The sequence below is a fragment of the Rhinatrema bivittatum genome, chromosome 2 (genome assembly GCF_901001135.1).
Source record: "Rhinatrema bivittatum chromosome 2, aRhiBiv1.1, whole genome shotgun sequence".
Classification (NCBI taxonomy): domain Eukaryota; kingdom Metazoa; phylum Chordata; class Amphibia; order Gymnophiona; family Rhinatrematidae; genus Rhinatrema; species Rhinatrema bivittatum.
This window is the reverse complement of record NC_042616.1, coordinates 344,210,951-344,232,919: the sequence shown is the minus strand read 5'-3', so window position 1 is coordinate 344,232,919 and position 21,969 is coordinate 344,210,951. Positions and strand designations below refer to the sequence as shown.

The following is a 21,969-nucleotide window of genomic DNA, read 5'->3' as shown; positions in this document are numbered from 1 at the left end:
CCTATCCGTGGTGGTGGAAGTGTCGTCAAGAGGCCTGGGGTGGAATCTGGAAAGAATTACTGGTTTTAAGAGAGAGACGTGAAAGACATCATGAATGCGTAAAGTGGTTGGGAGTCGTAGACGGTAAGAGACCAACCCTACTCTTTCTGCTACGCGGAAGGGACCACAGAACTTGGGAGAGAGTTTCTTGGAAGGTTGCCTCAAATGAATGTTCTTTGTACTAAGCCACACTCGATCGCCTGGGAGGAAGGTGAATGCAGGTTTTCGGTGTCGATCATAGTAGCGTTTAGCAGTGCGTGCGACTTTCTGAAGACGGTGTTGAGTTGAGGACCACAATTTACTCAATTGGTCCGCGGACAATTGAGCAGCGGGTGAGGAGGTTGGTACAGGTAGAGGTAACGGTGGTTTGAGCTGTTTACCGTACACAATTTGAAAAGGGGATTTCCCCGTCGCCGTATGTATCTGATTATTATAGGCGAATTCAGCCCAAGGCAAAAGCTCCACCCAATTATCTTGTTTGTGGTTAATGAACGCTCGTAGGAACAACTTTAAAGAACGATTCATGCGTTCAGTTTGCCCATTACTTTGCGGGTGAAAAGCGGAAGAGAAACTCAACTGGATCTTAAATTTTTTGCATAAGGCCTTCCAATACCTGGCTGTGAATTGAGGACCTCTGTCTGAAACAATGTCCTGAGGCAGACCATGAATACGGAATACATGGTGTGTGAACAGAGAAGCCAGTTCAGTGGCGGAAGGTAATTTGGGTAAAGGCACAAAGTGAGCCATTTTAGAGAAGCGGTCCACCGTGACCCATACCACAGTCTTGCCTTGCGAAGGCGGGAGTTCCACCATAAAGTCAGTGGCAATATGTGTCCAGGGTTCCGTGGGTATAGGTAACGGTTGTAGTAACCCTCTCGGGGGGCCATTAAGCGGTTTCTGCAGAGCGCAAGTGGGGCAAGAACTCACGTAAAGGGAAACATCACGTCGAAGACCTGGCCACCAATAGAAACGATTTATAAGTTCCAAAGTTCTTAGTCTACCAGCGTGCCCCCCGGTCAAGGAGTCGTGGCCCCAAGACAGGACTTCCCTCCGAAGCCTTTTAGGAACCGTAGTCTTACTTGAGGAACAAATGGAAGTAGTAGTTAGTTGAACACAGGCAGGATCCAGGATGGTTCGTGGAGAGTCGTCCTCTTCTTCCGGCTGACAGGTACGAGATAGAGCATCGGCTCGAACGTTCTTCTCAGCTGGTCGAAACTTGAGGATGAAATTGAAACGACTGAAGAAGAGTGACCATCTTGCTTGCCGCGAGTTTAGTCGTTGAGCTCGGGCCAAGTACAATAAATTTTTGTGGTCAGTGTACACTGTCACCGGATGATTAGCCCCCTCCAGCCATTGCCTCCACTCCTCGAAGGCTAACTTAATGGCTAGGAGTTCCTTGTCTCCGATGCCATAGTTACATTCAGCAGGCGAAAACTTTTTAGAGAAGTAAGAACATGGCATCAGTTTGCCCGAAGTATCGTGTTGACTGAGCACCGCTCCAACAGCCAGATTCGAGGCATCGACCTCCAAGATGAAGGGTCGTTGTGGATCTGGGTGTCGTAGGCAGGAAGCGGTTAGGAATGCTTGTTTTAAGTCTTCAAAGGCAGCCGAGGCAGTAGTGGACCAATCGTGAGCGTTAACCCCTTTGCGAGTAAGCGCCGTGAGAGGAGCTACCTTCTGGGAGTAATGTGGTATAAAATGCCTGTAAAAATTGGCGAATCCAAGGAATCGCTGTAGCGCCTTCAGGCCAGACGGGCGAGGCCAATTGACAATGGCCGCCACCTTCTCTGGGTCCATCTGGAAACCGGACGAGGAAACAATATATCCCAAGAACGAAAGCGACTCGCGCTCAACTGACATTTTTCAAATTTAGCGTATAGATGATTGTCCCTTAGAGCCTGTAAGACTTGTTTGACGTGTTGGCGATGGGAAGAGAGATCTTGGGAATAGATCAGGACGTCATCAAGGTACACTATGACGAAAGAATGAAGCATCTCCCGGAGTACCTCATTCATCAGATTCTGGAAGACAGCAGGGGCATTACATAAGCCGAAAGGCATTACTAAGTATTCGTAATGTCCATCTCGCGTGTTGAACGCTGTCTTCCACTCGTCACCGGGACGAATACGAACCAAATTGTATGCTCCACGTAAATCCAATTTTGTAAAGATCTTGGCCCCCTGAAGTCTATCGAGCAGTTCTGGGATCAGAGGCAAGGGATAGCGATCTTTCTTAGTGATGGAGTTCAGACCTCGATAGTCTATGCACGGCCGGAGGGAGCCATCTTTTTTGGACACAAAAAAGAATCCTGCTCCTGCAGGGGAGTGCGAAGGACGAATGAACCCTTTGGCAAGATTCTCCGTAATGTAGTCTGACATTGCATGGGTTTCTGGCAGAGAAAGAGGGTATACCCTACCCCGCGGGGGAGTGGAACCAGGTAGTAAATCAATGGCACAGTCGAAGGGCCGATGGCATGGAAGCAGTTCAGCCTTTTGTTTGGAGAACACGTCAGCGTAATTCTGGTACGGCAAAGGAAGGTCCAGGGCAGAGTGAGAGAGTAATATCTCCGGTCTAGGAACGGGATCCAGGCAATTCTGGAAACAGGAAGGACTCCATTGCGCAATTTGGAGAGAGTCCCAATGGATCACCGGAGCATGTTGTTGCAACCAAGGGAGTCCCAGGACCACAGGGTGCACCGATTTATCAAGTAGCAAAAAGGAGATTGTCTCAGTGTGAAGCACTCCCGTCCGTAAAGTGAGAGGCATCGTAGTTTCAGAAATGGATCCAGGTAGAGGGGTTCCCTGGATAGAGGTAACCCGTAATGGAGGTATCCGGCGCTTAGTAGGTAGTCCTAATTGGTGTACCAGTTCTCTCCAGATAAAGTTCCCTCCGGCTCCGGAATCAATGAAAGCTAGAGTCTGAAAGGAGCCACCTGGATACTCCAACGTTATAGGAACTGTACATTGAGGAGTAGCATTAACATAGCCTAGGGGAACCTCCTCATCTCTCCCTAGACCTGAGCTTTTCCCGGTCTCGCAGGACACTGACCCAGGAAATGACCCTTAGTGCCGCAGTATAAGCACAGGCCTTGAGTGCGGCGACGTGTCTTCTCCTCCTCGGTTAGGGGCGCCCGACCAAGCTGCATAGGTTCCTCAGAGGGGCTGTGGGAGGCTGATGGTGTCTTGTGAGGTAAAGTCAGAGACCTGGAGAAGGAGGGTGCCAAAGAGACAGGCCGACGAGGAACTCGACCTTCCTTAGCTCGTTGCTGCAATCGCCGGTCAATCCTCCCGGCCAAGTCTATCACCCCGTTCAGAGTGAAGGGCAGGTCGCGAGCCATCAGCTCGTCCTTGATACGGCCTGCAAGGCCTTCCAGGAAAATACCCCGCAAACAGTCATCCTGCCAGCCGAGTTCCATCGCCAGAGTACGAAATTCAATAGCGTACTCCGCCAGAGAACGGGATCCTTGTCGTAGCTGTAGAATTTCAGTGGTAGCGGTGGTAGCACGAGCTGGCTCGTCAAAAGTCTGTTTGAAGTGAGTCACGAAATCCTGTAAATTGTGCAGCATGGCGTCCTGTTTCTCCCACATGGGAGAGGCCCATAGCATAGCTCTCCCATCGAGCAGAGATAAAATATATGCTACCTTGACGGCATCAGACGGGAACTGCCCTGGTAGCAAAGTGAAGCGGATGAAACACTGATTCAAAAACGCCCTGCACGATCTGGCATCCCCGGAGTATCGGGTAGGCGCTGGAAGCTGAGTCTGCGCGGGAGCTAGAACCGCCGGTGGAGGCGGGGGTTGTGCCACCGGAGGAGGATTGGCGTCCAAGCGACTGGCTAGGCGATCCACCGTAGCAGCCAAGACTTCCAGACATTGCTGTTGCTGCTGGATTCTTTGGGCCATGCCAGGGATGGCCTGCATAGGAGCGGAGTCCGCCGAGTCCATGGCCTTTGCAAACTGTTATGTTATGAGTAAAGTCAATAGTGGACCCTTGGGCCGGCTGAGGTGGACAGCGTCCACAGGAGTTAATAAGCCGGGAGGCGGCACTCAGCTGGAGCGGACTGATGGCGTCTTCACCCTGGAAACCCAAGACCCCCCCAGGAGGAGCCCGTAGGGGTCCGAGTCGCTGGGACTTAGGAGAATCGTGAATGAGTCCAAGGTCTGTGGCTGGCTGAGGACGAGGAGAATCGTGAGGAAGTCCGAGGATCGTGGCTGGCTGAAGGCAAAGGAGAATCGTGAAGAAGACCAAGGTTCGAGGCTGGCAGAAGACAAAGGAGAATCGTGAAGAAGACCAAGGTTCGTGGCTGGCTGAAGACAAAGGAGAATCGTGAAGAAGACCAAGGTTCGTGGCTGGCTGAAGACAAAGGAGAATCGTGAAGAAGACCAAGGTTCGTGGCTGGCTGAAGACAAGGAGAATCAGGAACCGGAGCTGGAGTCAGGATATGTAGACAGCAAGTAGAGCCCAGAGCTGGAGCCAAGGCACAGCAGGACCAAACAGAACCTGACCTGGAAGCAAGGCACGGCTGGGACAAGCTGGAACCGGAGCTGGAAGCAAGGCACGGCTGGAACAAGCAGGAACCAGGGCTGGAAGCAAGGCACGGCTGGAACAAGCTGGAACCGGAGCTGGAAGCAAGGCACGGCTGGAACAAGCAGGAACCGGAGCTGGAAGCAAGGCACGGCTGGAACAAGCAGGAACCAAGCCTGAAAGCAACGCTGGGAAGCAACTAAGCACACAGTAGAGTGACCTCGTTGCAAAGGCAAAGCAAGGAAGTCAGACGCTGGTTTAAATAGCCGGCCAGCGTCTGACGTCAGGAACGGGGCGGTTCAGCACTTCCGGGTGCTGGACCTTTAAGAGCCCCCTGCTCGCGCGCGTTGCCTGGCAGTGGGAGGAGTCTGAGTCGTCCCTCGGCAGCGTCTCCACGTGGAGAGAGACGCTGCCATGCGGCCCTGCAGGCCCCAGGAGCAACGGAACGCGGCGAGACCGGGAGAGGCAGCAGAAAGGTAAGGACCCGGTCGCTAGCCTAGCGACCGGGACCGCAACACATGTCCCTTGAAGGCCGCACACATGGTACAAAGATTAGTGCACAGAGTTTTTAATCCTAGAGTTTTTCAAAAACTAGGCAAATTATTAGGCATAAAATCATTATACTTGCACAGCAATGATGGGAGACACCTAACATGCGCTACATAATGCCTGTGCCACTCTGGGTTAAGAGATCTCTGACTCATCTTACTTAGAACTGACTGCTAGCCTGCTAGGTCATTAATGGGATGAGGTCAGGGAGAGTTCATACTCCCAACCTCCAAGGCCAAGGCATAGCTGCAGCAGTTCAGGGTACAGCGACACAGTGTGGATGGGATGCTAGCATTGCTAGGCTACACAATACACACGCGTATCCCATCCGGTCCTGGGTCACGCTCCGTAGGCCGACCGGTCCGGCGCGCGCACGTAAACCCGGCGCCGATCCATTCTCTCAGGCGTATGCACGCACGCGTCCCCACCCCCGGCTCATCCCTTTCTATCCCCTAGATATTCTCCTCGGCCCGCAACGATCCCCCGCAGCCCCTGCCGATCTCTACCCGCTCTGCGAACAGGACGCAAAAGATAGTGTCAACTGGTTAAGTTTAAATAAGTTAATAATACTTAAGTTAATTACAATTAAGATAAGATTTGAACGCATAAAAACTGAAATGAGTAAAGGTGATAAACGAAAGAGAACAGCTACATCATTGAAATCCGAATGGCTAGATGAGACTTCGCAGTATTAAAACTAATACTGCGAAGTCGCACGGCCTAACTCATGTAGCCCTGCACGAAATTTTTTCGTATGATGAAGATAAAGGAGTCATTTGTCTGATCTGCACTGAAGCGAAAGCTGTAGGAGAGTTTTCTATGGGTAAAAGTTGGAACGAGGTCTGGAAACGGGATTACCTCAAAAGACATCTAGTAAGTAAATCTCACATTGACAGTGAAACAAAATTAAAAAATATGGATCCATTATTTTGAGGTGGGTTGAAGAACCTGTTACTAGAGACTCCAGAAGAAAAACAAAGGAGGAAATTGTTGTAGAACGGAAGCGTTCAAATCCAGATGAGATAAAGGTCCTGATTAACAGCATCTTGCTAGCCATCAAATTCAACTCCTCTATGCTGGCTGTTACAGATATAAATGAACACATGGCCAAATTTGTAAAGCTGCCAGATAGTTGGAGAAGTAAAAATTACACATTTGAATTTCTTGAAGTCATCAACAGCGTTGTTCAAAATGATATAATGCAAGAAATTTCTTTGGCATTGTTCCACACTTTAACCGTTGATGAAAGCACTGACATATCTTTACTTTAAGTATCGGCTTAGCAATGCTTTGGATTATAAAGTATCGTTTGGTGGCATTTTGCGATTAGAACATTGCGATGCTGCTTTAATCGTATCTGCCATCAAACCCTTATTTCGGACAGAGCCTCTGTTATGTTAGGAAGAAAAAATGGAGTAGCAGCACAGTTGAAAAAAGAAATCCCACACCTAACTCAGCAACACTATGTAGCACATTGTGAAGATTTAGGAATAATTGATACATGGAAAGAAGTCAAACTGATGTGAGACATTGAAACTCTTATCAGAACTATGTACTCGATGTTTAGTAGATCTATTTCAAAAAGAGTTAAATTTCAAGAAATCGTTGACGCCTCAGAGCATGATTCAGTGGCATTCAGACCTTTAAAAAAAAAAAAAAAAAAAGCTCTAAATAAATAAATAAGTGTGATGGCCGTCAAGGCATTTTGCTGTGCAAGCTATAGTTCAAAACTATGCTGTTTTGTTACAATATTTCGAGGAAGAGCGGGGAAAAGACCCAATTGCCAAATACTGTTTCAAGAAGCTGAGCACTTCTGAGTTTAGGGTAGCTCTGGAAATTTTGAATGATGTTCTATCAGATTTGGCTTCATTGTCTCTTCTTCAGAAGAAGGGTTTAACAACTCTAGAAGCTCACCATCTAGTTCAAGGCAAACTGAACAAGATCAGAAGTCAATATCTAACAAGCTAACCTCACTGGAGTCAAAGTGTTAAAGCACTATCACAGGTACCAACCAATAGTGCAGTTGACACATGCTCGATGATCACATTTATCAATCTCTTGTGTGTCCATCTGGATGAAAGGTTTCCAGAAGAGGAAGTACAGGCATGGGCTGCATTTGATATTGGGTCACTTGTCAATTGTGACTTCGGTTTTGGAATTGATAACATAAAATCACTTTGTGCTCAATATAAAGAGTTTCTGCCTGAGGAGTTAACAGTAGTTGATCAAGACAACGACTTCAAATTTATTATTGCAGAGAAAATCAAAGACAAAGTTGTTTCAAATTTGTCATCTATGTTGTCATTTGTAACTCAAAATGAACAATTCAAAGACCTTGCTGTGTTGATGGATATTGGAGGAACAATCATTGCATCCAGTGTAGATTGTGAACATGGCTTTAGTTTAATGAACACTACGAAAACCAAATTGCGGAATCGGTTACAGACGGAGCATATGGATATGATCATGCGTGTCAAGAAATATCAACTAGATGGTGGAAATATAGATCTTGACAGTATCTATAACGAATGGACAAATGTCAAAGACCGCAGGGAAAAAAAATGTAAATATTATGGACTGTGAAGTTGTGAACTGAGTTATGTGGCGCAGTTGCCCAGTATATATGGTATAAAACAAATAAACTGTTACGCTTTCTACTTGCTATTAGGGACGTGCAGAGGGATGGCATACGTTGCATTTGTAATTCGTATTCGTCGGGGGGCAGATACGTTGCATTCGGCAAGGGGGCCCCCGATACGTTCATGCGTTCATTCTTATTTGTTTCCCGGCTAAAATTGAATTAACTACAACCCTCCACCCTCCTGACCCCCCGAAGACTTACCAAAACTTCCTGGTGGTCCAGCGGGGGGTCTGGGAGCCATCTCCTGCACTCAAACCGTCGGCTGCCTGTATTCAAAATGGCGCCGATAGCCTTTGACCTATGTCACAGGGGCTACCGGTGCCATTGGTCGGCTCCTGTGACATAGTGAGGGCAAAGGCTATCGGCGCCATTTTGATTACTGGCAGCTGACGGCCCGAGTGCAGGAGGTCGCTCCCGGATCCCTGCTGGACCACCAGGGACTTTTGGCAAGTCTTGCGGGGTCCCCCAAGACTTTCCAAAAGTCCGTGGTGGTCCAGCGGGGGTCCAGGAGCGATCTCCTGCACTCGGGCCGTCAGCTGCCAGTAATCAAAATGGCGCCGATAGCCTTTGCCCTTACTATGTCACAGGGGCTACCGGTGCCATTGGTCGGCCCCTGTCACATGGTAGGAGCACATGATGGCGCCGGCCATCCATTGCTCCTACCATGTGACAGGGGCCGACCAATGGCACCGGTAGCCCCTGTGACATAGTAAGGGCAAAGGCTATCGGCGCCATTTTGAATACCGGCAGCCGATGGTGTGAGTGCAGGAGATGGCTCCCGGACCCCCCGCTGGACCACCAGGGAGTTTTGGTAAGTCTTGGGGGGGTCAGGAGGGTGGGGGGTTTATTTAAATTCACTCCTTTAGACGGCCGAATAATTCGGTGAAGATTCGTTGTATTCATGGGGAATCGCGATATGTTTCGTTTCCCCACGAATACAACAAATATGGCCCTATATGATGCAGATTACCAATACGTTGGAAACGAATGCACACTCCTACTTTGCTATACCTTAGTAGCCTCTTTAGTTAAGAAGTATATAAACATGTTAACATTTCACTTGAAGGTAGATTTAAAAAAATAATGCGATCGCGTACTTTTGTTGGCACACCAGGCGCAAAGAAAAGTACGCTGGATTTTATAAGATACGCGCGTAGTCGCGCGTATCTTATAAAATCCAGGATCGGCGTGTGCAAGGCTGCCGATTTTGGGCATTTGCACGCGCCGAGCGGCGCAGCCTGCCTCTGTTCCCTCCGAGGCCGCTCCGAAATCGGAGCGGCCTCGGAGGGAACTTTCTTTCGCCCTCCCCTCACCTTCCCCTCCCTTCCCCTACCTAACCCACCCCCCCGGCCCTATCTAAACCCCCCCCTACCTTATCCATGGATTTACGCCTGCCAAGACCCGACCCGGGGGCTGTTCTGGAGGGCGCGGCCATGCCCGTGCCACGCCCCCGGGCCTGTGCCACGCCCCCGGGCCCGCCCCCAAACACTGCGTCACGCCCCCCAAACGCCACGTCATTTGGCGACGCCCCCGACACGCCCCTTTCAGGAAGCCCCGGGACTTCCGCGCGTCCCGGGGCTTTACGCGCACAGGGTTTTTAAAATCCGCCCCTTGGTCTTTACTTCTTTTTTAACTCCAGTAGGCTGAGTTGTAAGTTTGGATGCATAACATTAATTTAAGTTTCAGAAAAGTTGCACACAACAAAATTTTTGCGCACATAGCATGTCAGAAATTAGAGGGAACATTGCCTGTGGTCTTTCAGCATTTGTTGAATGAGATCTTCCTGAACCTACTATACTCTGGGAGCATTGAGAAGATCACCTTGCTGGTGGCTGAAAGGAATCAGTAAGTTTTGCTTGGGAAATTTTATTTTTTAAAAGTATTGGGGCAAAGTTAACTATTTGGGAATATTATTTTGTGTGTTTCTGCTTTTAATAGTCAGAAAAGCAGAGAATAAACAGAAGTTAGACTGTTTGTATTTTTAAATAGTCAGTCGGTAAGGCAGCTAGTAAGCAGTAGTTAGTGTCTTTATTTTTAAGTCTGTAAGGCAGCTAGTAAACTGAAGTTAGAGTGTTTGTACATAAAAAACAACAACAACAAAAAACACAACAAAAAAAAGTAGCCAGAAGCTAGAAATAAGCTAGGAGCAGTGTATACCTAAGTAAAAAGGTTGTAAAGTTCAGTTCAGTTACCTTGGAAAAATGTTAAGGTAGTGTGATTTGGTTTGATTAGATACCAACATTTGTTAATCAAGAGAGCAGTGAGTCACTCTGGCTGACTAACTGAAGTTGGACTGTTTATATTTCCCAGCCCTCACCTCCCTCACCCACCCACCCCTAGCTCATCCTTTAATTTATAGGCAGGTGCCACTTTAAAAAAACCCCAAAAAAAACCTTATTGAGAGTTTGATCATTCCCCTGTAGGCCACTACCAGACATATAGTGAATTCACTAATACATTTAAAGGACATTAATTAGTCACATTCCTACTCCCATAGCAACCTAAAACTTAAGTAGGAACTGAATAAATTTGAGATGAGACAGCAGTCCAGCAGCAAGAGAGGGGCTTCCCAATCTTTGCATCGAGTGTCACATGTATGATTTTTTACCCGCCGGTGAGAAATTGTACATGTGCATGCGATGCAAAGAGCTCCTGGCTCTCAGAGAACGAGTCCAATCTCTGGAGGCTAGAGTGGCAGACCTGGAGGAGCTGAGCCAGACAGAGAGGTATATAGATGAGACCTTCAGGGACATAGTAGCCAGGTCCCAACTTCAGACTGGCAGCCCTGGTGCTGCCTTGGAGGAAGACATTCTCATGAACTTTGTTATAGCCTGGCCCATGCTAATGTTATGATTGTGGACCCTTGGGCTGACTGTGGCTGCGGGTATCGTGCTATGGATGCCCACAGTGGGTGTAGCAGCTGGCAGGCGGTATTGAGAAGAGGCTTCGGAGACGGCTTCACCACTGGAAGCCCGAGGTCCCTCCAGGAGGAGCCAGTAGGGACCCATGCCTCTTGGACTTAGGTGTGACCCTATGCGACCAAGGATCAAGGAAGCGGCCGAAGAGATGGTCGATGGGAGCGGTTGAGCCCAGGAGGCCAGAAGAGTCTTCACCCTTGGAAGCCCGTGGCTCCCCCGGGAGGAGCCCGTGAGAGCCCGAGCTGTTGGGACTTAGGAGAATCCCCCGGGCAAGCAAGAACTGGATACTTGTAGACGAGAGAACTGGAGCCAAAGTCAATGGACAAAGCAGGGTCAGAAGCCAGAAGTCTGAAGCCAAAACCAGGGGCGGAAGCTGAAGTCGGAGTCAATGGACCAAGCAGGGTCAGAAGCCAGAAGTAAGAAGTCCAAAGCCAAAGATAGACGGGAGTCCTGGGACAGCAACTAGCAACTCCAAAGAGCGAACCTTGTCGCAAGGCAGGGAAGGAGCCACGCTGCAGGGCTTAAGTAGGCCTGCAGCATCTGACGTCATCGGGAGGCAGTCTTTGTCGTTTCCCGCGCTGGCCCCTTTAAGTCCCGAGCCCCTGCATGTGCGCATGCCTAGGGGGCGGGGCCAGATGCGAAGGATCGCCGGCGTCTCCCTTGCGGAGGGAGTGCCGCGGCTGAGACCAGGACAGGCCTTGTCGGTGTCGCGGCGGCCTGGGCCGGCCTCGAAGTGAGTGGAAGACCCGGGGCACGACCCGGGGCCATAACAGATAAAGATGTGGGTGGCGTGTGTGCGCGCACCCTAGGAAGCCCTCAGGAAATCCATGGCGAACACCGTCGTCGATGCCGTTCCGAGGACGCCGGAGAGAGCAGCAAGAAGATGCGGCAGCAGCCATCTTCCCAAGGCTTGAGGAGAGAGAAGGAAGAAAGGTGAGGCACAGAGGTCGAAGCCGCCTGAGACCGACGGACGCAACAATGGCAAGGCCTGAAACTGGTAATTATGATTCAGAATGGCAAACCGAAGGAACCATTGATGTTCCCGACAAATGGGAATATGCAGATATGCCTCCGTCAGATCCAGAGATTTGAGGTATTCCCCTGCTTGTACTGCTATTATAACAGTGCGCACCATTTCCATCCTGAAATGCATGACTCGTAAATAATGGTTGATGCCCTTGAGATCCAGCATGGGTCAAAAAGATCCTTCCTTCTTGGGCACAACAAAATAAATGGAATAACGGTCCATATTTTGCTGTGATTAGGGAACAGGAATTACTGCTTTCAGGTCTAACAGCCTTTGTAATATAGCTTCCACTGCTACCCTCTTCTGAGGAGAGTTGCATGGAAATATTATAAAAGCATCTGGAGGAATGCAAAGAAATGTCAGCGCATCTTCGTCCTGAACCATTTAAAGACCCAATGATCTGGACCCACCTGTAATAAAAACAAAATAGGTGCCCACCTATCTCCTGCACCAACAGGTGAGCCTGCAAATCATCATTGAGAAGATCGAGGGGTCCCAGGTCCAGAGCCTACATTCTTTCCATGCCTTCGGGGGCGAAAGGACTGAGATCTAAGAAAGGGACGTGTTATGATCAGGCTTGTGAACCCTTGGACCGACGGGAGGATGGTATACCTTAGGGGGTGGATCCTTAGGTTCCCCCGTCGGGTGGCGAGGCGGAACAGAAGATGTGACCGGCTGACCCTCGGCAGTGAAGACTGAGGTGACCGGGAAGAAGTGAAGAGTCGAGACGTCGGAGATGCCAACTGGGTCTTTGCCACTAGAAGCCCGCGGTCCCCCCCGGAGGAGCACCTAGGGACCCGGGTCGCTGGGACTTAGGTGGACCTTTGAGAGGTCGAAGAGTCGAGAGGTCGGTACAAGGGCCAACTGGAGCTTCACCCCTGGAAGCCCGCGGTCCCCCCAGGAGGAGCCCGTAGGGGCCTGGGCCGCTGGGACTTAGGTGGGCCCTTGGAGACGATGGTCCAGAAGAAGTCCAAGGTCAAGTGCCAGAGGGTTGTCGCTTATCAGTCCGAGGTCACACACCGAGGGATCGCCGCTTGCCAGTCCGAAGTCACACACCAGGAATCACTGCTTGCCAGTCCAAAGTCACACACCAAGTCACTGAGACGAGACAGGAACCAGGAAGCAAGGATCCGAAGCACAAGACTCACCAAAGCAAGCAGACTCGAACAACGCTGAAGGAAGACGTTGCCAAGTCAAGGAATGAGCAGAGGAAGTCTCCTTATATACTTCCTCTGGTCCGGTGCATTGGAAACAGGGGTAGGCAATTAAAGGGACAAGGTCCCTTTAAATCTGGTAAGGAGGCGCAGCCTCATGCCTAAGATGGCAGCGGCCATCTTGGATTTCGGGCCGCGGAGAGAAGCTGCCCGACGCCATGAGGGAGGAGCAGGGACGGCTCCCAGTCCAGCGTCCACCGCGGAGGGCCGCACCGACACGCGGGAATGACGGATATCAGGCTTCTGCAGCTCCCCCCGATGCTGCCGCGGCGGGTCGCCATCGCGGGTCAGGTAGGGGGCCGCGGCTGTCCGCGGAACACAACAGGACAGGCTCTCTGGGAAGAACTTCCCCCATAAGGCCTAAAGCGCCGGTAGCCTTGAGAGCAGCCACTTGCCTGAAAAGTCCGGGAAACAGACTTCTTGTCCTCTGGCAAGAAAAGGACCTGGATTTCCCCACATTTATTTGCTATTTTCTCCAACTCACTGCCAAATAGAAGGAACTCTTGAAGGGCAGCTTAGTAAGATTGGACTTTGAAATAGTATCTGCCAAGTAATTGCGAAGCCACAGCTGTCATTTAGCCGCTGTAACAGAAGCAACATTTCTAGCAGCTGTGCAAATCAGGTCACAGCCTGCATTAGGTAAGAAGGCAGCCCCTGGTTCTTCCATAGATCTGCTATCTGACATTGCGCTGCCAGATTCTTGAGAAAGATACATGGTAGCTCGAGCTACCAGGGCACAACACGGCTTAATTTGCAAGTTCATTGCTACTGTCTCAAAGACTTGCTTTAGGATAGCCTCAGTCATCCTATCCTGAGCATCCTTAAGAGCTGCACCTCCCTCTACTGGGATGTTGGTTCACTTTGTGACAGAGCACCCCAAACATCTACTTTAGGGATACGCAACTGCTCTCTGGCCTGCGGATCCAAGAGATATAAAGAGATATAAACCCACAAAGGTGTACCCTCCCTTTGAAGGGCGCCTCTGGCGAACTCCAGTCCAGATCAACCAACTCCTGAATCACATCAGGGGGAAAGAAACATGAGGCCTTGCGTAGGGTGACCAAAATGGCGTCCTCCTTCTGTTCCACCAAGGAGTCAGCTACAGCCCCTCTTAGGGTCTTCAACGTCTGAGAGTTCAAGCTCAGCAAATGGAGTTCTATGTGGCTCCAAATTTTGGGGAATCTCCCCTTCCTCCACAGGGGTGCCACAACCATCATCATCTGTGTCATCTTGATCCACTTGCATTTGAATCTTATCAGGCTGCGCTGTGCCACGGCACTTGACTGTTGTGGCAAGCGCTGAAGAACTCTGAGCACATGGACCTAAACCAGTAGGGTATAGTCGATTCAGAAGACTGCCCCTGTAGAATGTCTGTAATCCCTAGAAGAATTCCACCCAGGAAAAGGTCAGGTCCATTGGTCCGAACCAGATATCCTGAGAACAAGTTTCCCCTGAGTAGTCAGCCCGAGGATCAACTGAAGGGGGGGACACCAGCATTGTGTCGCCCTCTGTCATACTTCCCTTAGACCAAGGAGATGGACCATCATCGGCAAAATCAGGAGGTAAATCCCCACAACCATCCAGGCAGCACAGACAAGGCTTAAAGAAAGCGCCAGCTATATTGCCTTGATGTGGCATGCAGCAAAAACAGATAAGCGCCTAGACTTCTTCGCCACGGGTGCTATGGTCATAAGTTGCTCAGTCAGGTATTGGCACGTGCCCAGCTAGACGCACAAAAAGTCTGGTCAGGTACCAGCATGTAAAAGCCGTACCTAAAATGGATGCACAAAAAATGTGCATCCAGGGTCACACGTATAGTATGCTTGCCCAAACTAGATGCCCAAAGCAGATGTCCAGGTATGTGCACACCCAAGGAATGCCCAATTTAGGCATCCAAGGTGTGCGTCCAAAAAGCTAGGATGCCCACATTTTGGACACACAATTGGCAACGGATGCACAGTAGGGACATGCAGGCGTGTGCTGATGGAGCACAGTAAAAAGCGTGCAAAATCACCCTCGCAATCTACCATGCACCAAAAAGGGAGAAGCCTGAAAGTGTGGCCTAGTGAAATGGGTGCTGAACACTGAGGAAACAGATCCAGTAATAAAATTCCTCTCTTCTTTCTCCAGCTTTTTTTCTTTTTTTTATAAGTAAAAACATTTACCTGAATCAGCCCTCCCTGACTGAGAGCAGGAATGGGTCCTGGCTACAAGGGAAGAGGGCAAAAGCCTTCACCGCCAAGCCTCTCTCAGATTGCAACTGCTATTGAATTTTAAGTCCACGCCCTTACCATGTGACAGGGGCTACTAGTGATACCCAATGGTGGGCTGTTGGGGCGGGACTATATAACCAAGGTGTCCCACAAGGGTCCTCTCTATCATCAACGCTATTCAACGTTTACCTATCTCCGCTTTGTCGACTTCTGGTGGAATTGGATCTCCGTCATTTCATATACGCCGATGACGTACAGATCCTCATCCCCATCAATGATTCACTCGCTAATGCCCTGAAAACTTGGGATTCTGCCCTTGCTGAAATAAAAAATCTTCTCACTGAAAACTTCCTTGCAATTAACACTAACAAGACAGAACTCCTCATCATCACGCCACACAAGAACACCACCGCTAACATCACACCTATCTCAACATCAGACCATCCCTACTTGCAGCAAGTCCGCAGCCTTGGCGTCATGATTGACAATCACTTTTCCTTAAAGAATTTCATCTCGGCCACAATCAAAAATGGTTTCTTTAAGCTACATACGCTAAAAAGAATTAAACCTCTCTTACATGCTCAGGACTTCCGGACAGTGTTACAAGCCACAATACTGCCGAAACTAGACTACTGTAACGCATTACTTCTAGGTCTCCCGAAAAACACAATTCAACCATTACAGATGCTGCAAAACGCTGCTGCTCGCTTACTTACCAATACTCGCCGACACGAACACATCACCCCAGCTCTCATGTTCCTACATTGGCTTCCTGTAGCTTACAGGATTACTTTTAAAGTTCTCTCACTCATCCATAAATCAATACACAACCAAGAGATGCAATGGTTTTCTGATCAGTTTATATTCCGCACATCTAATAGACCAATTAGAAATATCCACCAAGCTAAACTAGCCTCTCATCCACTCAAACACATCAAACACGTGTCCACAAGAGACCGTTCTTTCTCCATAGCTGGTATCAACATCTGGAACAATATGCCCTTGGACTTGCGTCTCGAATCCTGCCATAAAACTTTCAAACAAAACCTCAAAACCTGGTTGTTTGAACAAGCTTTCACTCAATGATCATTGACTAATCTGAAATGCAGTTTTCCTGTTTAATTTTTTCACCAGCTCCATGTTCATCTTCTCTTCCCATGTTTGTTTCAATCTGCTAATTTCTCTGTTCTCCATTTACTCCTTCTCTCCCTATGTACAATATCTGTGACTTGACATTAACCTGACTTTGGATTAGGCCTTTAACAAGTTAATGGCATATATTCTCCCCTGCTTTGTTGTTGAAATAGAATATGCATTGGTTTATTATAGTTAAAGGAGTTATAGTATGTACTCCTGAAACCCGTTATTTATGTAAAGCCTGTGGCTGTTATTTGTTTACTTACTGTATATCTTGTATGTAAAGCCTGTTGCTAATTTATTGTTTACTGTAAACCGAGGTGATGTATAACTATACGTACCGCGGTATATAAGAATCTCTAAATAAATAAAATAAATAAATAACCGTGACATCAGCTTTTGCTTCATCTTCATCTGCTGTTAGAGGTGCATAACCCACTGGTGGGGACTGATCTGCCAGAATGCACAGTTCAAAACTTGATACTCCAGCCTCAGGCAGTAGAGGAAGAGAAAATAGCCCAAGGCAGCGCTGCTGTCCTTTTCCTATCAGCAAGCTTGTATTGACAATGGGGATCAAAGAGGGAAGGGGATTGTTATGGGTTGGGCATGGTGACAGGTTGGGAGACAGGATATTGGATGTGTTTATGAGAAAGAGGTTTATTGGAGATGTGGAACAAGTCAGAGGATTGGAGGGAATCTGGGTGTGTATTTGTGGGAAGAATAAGGGGATCAAAGGGAATGTGGGGTGTGAGAGAATGGATCCTTCTTTTTCGTATTCTGGATCCCGTCTCTTTAGCCTCCTCCATCTTGAGCCCCTTCTCTCCCCTCCCCTCTCTCTGCTCCTCTCCTGTCCTGCGAAAGCAGCCGGCTCCTCCGCCTGGATGAATGAATTCATTCACTGCCGGTGGGGGCTGCCTCTCCGGCAGCCCCCACCGGCAGTGAATGAATGAATGTGCGCCTGTGCGACCCCTGCGATTTGGCGCTCAAGGCAGTCACATGCCGTGACGTCACGCCTTGAGCGCCAAATCGCAGGGGTCGCACAGGAGCACATTCATTCATTCACTGCCGGTGGGGGCGGCCCTCCGACAGGTATTTAAAAATTTTGATTTTTACACTTCCTGGTGCCTGTCATTTCAAAATCATTTGAAATGACAGGTACCAGCACACCCAGGTTAATGTATAGGCGCTGTATTAAGCGCCTATACAGTAAAATGGGTTACGCGGGCATAACCCTTCCCTACCGCTTTAAAGCCGCGGCATGCATTTGCATGCGATTAGAGGAGAGTATCGGGGAGTTAGTGAAGAGAACTGTGCGTGCGGGGAGGAAGGGTGCGCCTGACACTACTTGACACTACCGCACTGTTTCTACCGCGGCCTTACTGGATCGACCTGATAATAAGTACAGGTAGTTTTTAAGATGCCCCTTTTGCCCTACTGTTATTGCTTAGCAACGATCTTATTACTATAGATTAAGTTAGCCTTCCTGGGTGTTAAATTGTTAAAATGCTATAGGATTGTCCGCAGTACTAGATTTATTTAGCAATGAGGGTTTTGTGAAATGGAGTGGGGTTTTATTGTAATTGATTTTATTATATTGGAACAGTTTTTATTATATTGGGACTGTGGGGGCTGTATTGTTGACTTTGTTTATCGTTTTGTAATTTTTTTTTTTTAGAATGCGTTTTGAATTTCTATAAATCGCCTTGAGCTTAGCTTATGGTAAAGTGACAGTGAAGTAAAAATGAGGAGTTAACTAATTCGTAGTTGCATGTACAGCGCAGTTTGTGAACTGAAGGTCGATTAAGGCACCACCCCGCCCCCATTTTCCCAAGGGAAATAAAAGTGAGTTTTCCTCTTCGAACGAATGTATCCTAGTACCTAAAAATCTTCAGCAGGCGACTCCCAACTGTTAGCAGAAACCTTTTGCCCTACTGTTATTGGTAGCAAAAGCCAAAACGGGTTATTGGTAGTTGGAGAGTAAAGAGCGCGTGCGCGCGCAGTGCTAGCGCGCAGGCGCAGTAGGTGCGGAATAGTAGGCGAGGGTTCCTAAGGAGAGCGCACCTCTAATTGCCCCTACCTTCCCGCGTTGCTGTTGCGCCGAGCCAGCGCAGCACGGAATTGCGCGGTTTCCTCTCCTGTAATATCTCTTTCCCTTCGGGGTGGAGGGTAAACAGACAAAAGGAAGGGTTTCAAATCAGGGCGTAAGAACAAAGCCAAGTCAAGTTTATGCTGAAAAGCAACGAGCGATCTGAAGGAAATCACTAGACTCCCTCCCTCATTCCCTACAGCGCACCACACCTGCATTATTAAGTACACACACTGCGACTACCGGTTGCATCTCTACTGTCTGCGTTTATGTTCCCTTTCGCCTGAAAGGACTGAAAACGAAAGAGCACAAAACAAACCAGCGCAGGGCGCGCGCGCTTTGCCCCGGGGGTGTCGGCACGAGGCGGGCGGATGCGTTAGCGCAGTGACTCCCGGTCCTCCCTCCCCCCCCTTGCCACAAGACGCCGGCGCTGTGGCTGGCAGCAGGGGCGGGGAGTGGTGCACTTGCTGTCTTTGCCCTTCGCGTGTGCACACGGAAACTCGGCGGCGGGACGGACTACGGGAGAGCTTGGCGCTTTTTCTCTTTACTGCTACCGGACTTTGCTCCCCCATTGCCTCGCTTCCCGCCTCTCCCCGCCGGGAGTGGGAGGAGGAGGTAGTGCGAGAGAGGATGCTGCGCTTCCTGCGGAGGACTTTTGGCCGGCGGTCGATGCAGCGCTACGGGAGAGGAGCGGCCGGAGCTCCGGGACGGGGACGAGGAGGAGGTAGCGGAGGCAGGGGCCGCGATGAGCTGGACGGGGGCGGTATGTACCCGCACCAGCACCACCACCACCAGCAGCCGTCGCCGCACTCTCCTCTGCCGCTGCCGGTGGTGAGCGCCGGGGCCGCCGTACACATCCCGGCCGCCGGGGACAGCAAGACGGCGCTGAGCTGCCGAGTGCTGCTGCTGGACGGCACCGACGTGAACGTGGAGCTGCCGGTGAGTGCATGGCCGCCGCCGCTGTTCTTCTTTTACAGTCAGCGACTGCCTTGTCTTTCTCTTGGTGCGGGTTGCAAGCTCTTCCCTCGCTTTCCCTGCTGTCCCGGGAGAACTTTCGCTTTTGCTTGCAGGTGAGGGAACTCGCCGGCTCGCGCTGGGGGGGGGGAGGAGTGGAGCTCCATGGCTTTAATTCCTGGGCTGCCGTGTGTTATGTGCGCCCAGGTAAGGCTGGGACTGTGGAGGAATGTAACGTTACCGCGTTTCTCTGTTGGCTACGGCCGGGATTTGCGGCATAGGGAGGCACGGCGAAGGTGAGAACCGAGCACCTGTGGTGTATTGTATTGCCCCCCCCCCCCCCTTCCCTTTTTGAGAGAAGCCCAGGACATTTCTATAGCCCTTGTGCTGCTGCGAGAAAGGGAGACTAGGTCTGGGACGTTGGTTATAAACGTACCAACTTCGTGAGCTGAATATAGGTGTCGCCTAGGACTTGTTGTACCTTTTTTTTTTTTTTTTTTTGTATTTCCCAAGCGAAACTGAATCTGTCCTGGTTACGAGGCCTGGTGAAGGTGTCGGTATCTGCAACCTCCCCAGGCAGCGCCTGGGGCCCTTGCTTTCTCCCCTCTTCAGCCAACAGCAACCTCGCCAGGTCGTCCTCTCCCCGGGAAGCTCAGGCCTGCCTGGCCCCCTTTACCTCATTGGAAGGTGGATTGGCTTTTCCTTCACTCCGCCCCCTACTACTTAACCTGCGAAGGATGCCTCCGGGGGGGGGGCTCAGCAGAAGCTAAAGATTTCCGAGTTGATGTAACGATTGTTTTAAAAGATATTAGTTTTACAATTAGCTTATGGTGCAATATAGCTATAGTACCTGACTCTCTTTTCTCAGCCGTCTTTATTTTGGAATGCTACAGCTTGTGCAAATGCCAATATGTAAAACGTGATTTGAGCCAGATTTCTCATGTTACGAGGTTACAACTTTATTTGATTACATTTTTTTTTGTGATCGTTCCGGAAGTGGTGGCCACCTTATGTTGCTTTAAGGAAGCTGGTTTGTCGCGCAATTCAAATGATATGAAACCAATTGCGAATCTCCCCTCCCCCTTGCGTGAGGACGCGCTGGGTGATGTACCCGCGCTTTATATCGCGAACTGATCTGCCTTTGTACACTGGACCTGTGTCGTGGTGCTGTGTTAGAAACAAGAACACAGTTGTTTTTAACCTAGTTGGTCACCTTTGGGAATTAGCTGATAAAACCTGCAGAGAATATTCAGGTTGTCAACTGTGAATGGTATCCTTGGAAACTAAAAAAAAAAAAAAAAAAAGGAAAATCAATTTAAATATTTTTTTTAATGGTCCATTTTCTAAGAGCTGTAGTGATCCTTCTGGCTGTAATGGAGGTAATTGCTCTTGACTTTAAGCCTATTAAGAGGCCAAAACTGCAGTGACTTATAAGTTTTGGGTGGCTTACTGTCCCTTGTGTTCTTACTGTAAACCTATTTGGAAAGTCCTTTTAAATATCTGCTAATTTACTTCTGCTCTGGCTTTTATGGCGTATTAAAGTTTTGGATGCCTTCTGTCATAGAATGCTTAACATGAGACTCCATCTGCAAAGATGGTTGGCTCCCATTCTGTAGAGGTGAGGAAAACGGTTAGTTTGGTATCCTTAATAGTTGTGTGTGTAGGTTTTTTTTAAAGCTACAAAATGTTGCTAATATTTTTAGCTTTAGCATGATTTTATTGGTGTTCATTTGTAAAAAATATTTGCTTAGCTGTTTTTTTTAGGACTGGTTCTTTCGTAAAAATATCCACTTTCACTAATATGAGCAGTAATAGCAAAATTCACTTTTGTTTACAAATAATATTGCTGAGATTGGTTAATGGCAACATTACTCTGTGCTGCATAGAGCAGATGAAAATTGACTTTCTTGGCCAGATCTTTATTTTCTGTATAACTGACCCTGCCCTGCTGGCTTCATGTTGAAATATATTTAGGAAAAGGTTTTCCCATGTACATGACATTTCAGTGTTTCCCAGCCTGGATTTGGGACTGCCACAAGGAATATTCATGTGATTTGATATATGTTCAAATTACTTTGATGGCTTTTATGAGCAATAGTTGCAGCAAAGGGTGGATACTGTTCTAGATGGGAATTGGATTCTCTTATTTGTGAAAATAGTCCCTTATGTGCCTACTTAGCTATAAATACCTTGCTATCAAGTGACAGGACTTCAGGGACATGTTGAAATCATCTTCTTTCCTCTTACAACAAACATGTAAAATTGTGTACAACAGATATTTCCTAGAATAAGTACAGTTCTACACATTTCTTATGTGAGCATGTGATAACATTTGTCATTTTTGTGTTCAGAAGTATTCATATTGCCAAGATTTCTTAACTGTAGCTTGACATGGGAAGTGGGGCAGGGATGAGATTGCACCTGTATGCAAGCAAGTTTATCTGTTACAGGATTATTCATGTGCTTTCTCTCTTTACACAGGAGGTCAGAGTAAAATGATTTTGAGTACAAGGTCATGTTATGTACTGGGTGCAGTTATTCATTGCAGTTGTGTGTATTGTTTGTTCTAGTTAATGGGGAGGAAATAAAACTTTTTACCTGAAAAGTCAAAGGAAGTGAGGGAGAAACAAGTAGTGGAAGCAATAACTTTCTTACTGTCAGTTGGGTG

At 48.7% G+C, this 21,969-nt stretch overlaps 1 protein-coding gene across 4 annotated transcripts in view; it reads left to right on the top strand.

The window, feature by feature from the left end:
* The first annotated feature begins 18,320 nt into the window (after positions 1 to 18,320).
* EPB41L4B (erythrocyte membrane protein band 4.1 like 4B) overlaps positions 18,321 to 21,969 on the top strand; it is a 709,272-nt gene continuing 705,623 nt past the window's right edge. Inside the window, exon 1 of one of the 4 annotated variants that reach the window (XM_029589854.1) lies at positions 18,321 to 19,286. In XM_029589854.1, coding sequence (XP_029445714.1) covers positions 18,978 to 19,286 — 309 coding nt within the window. In that variant the 5' untranslated portion in view covers positions 18,321 to 18,977. Of the gene's footprint in view, positions 19,287 to 19,506; positions 19,598 to 20,485; positions 20,681 to 21,969 lie in introns of those variants that run through there. The other 3 variants (XM_029589858.1, XM_029589857.1, XM_029589855.1) reach the window with 3 other exon arrangements.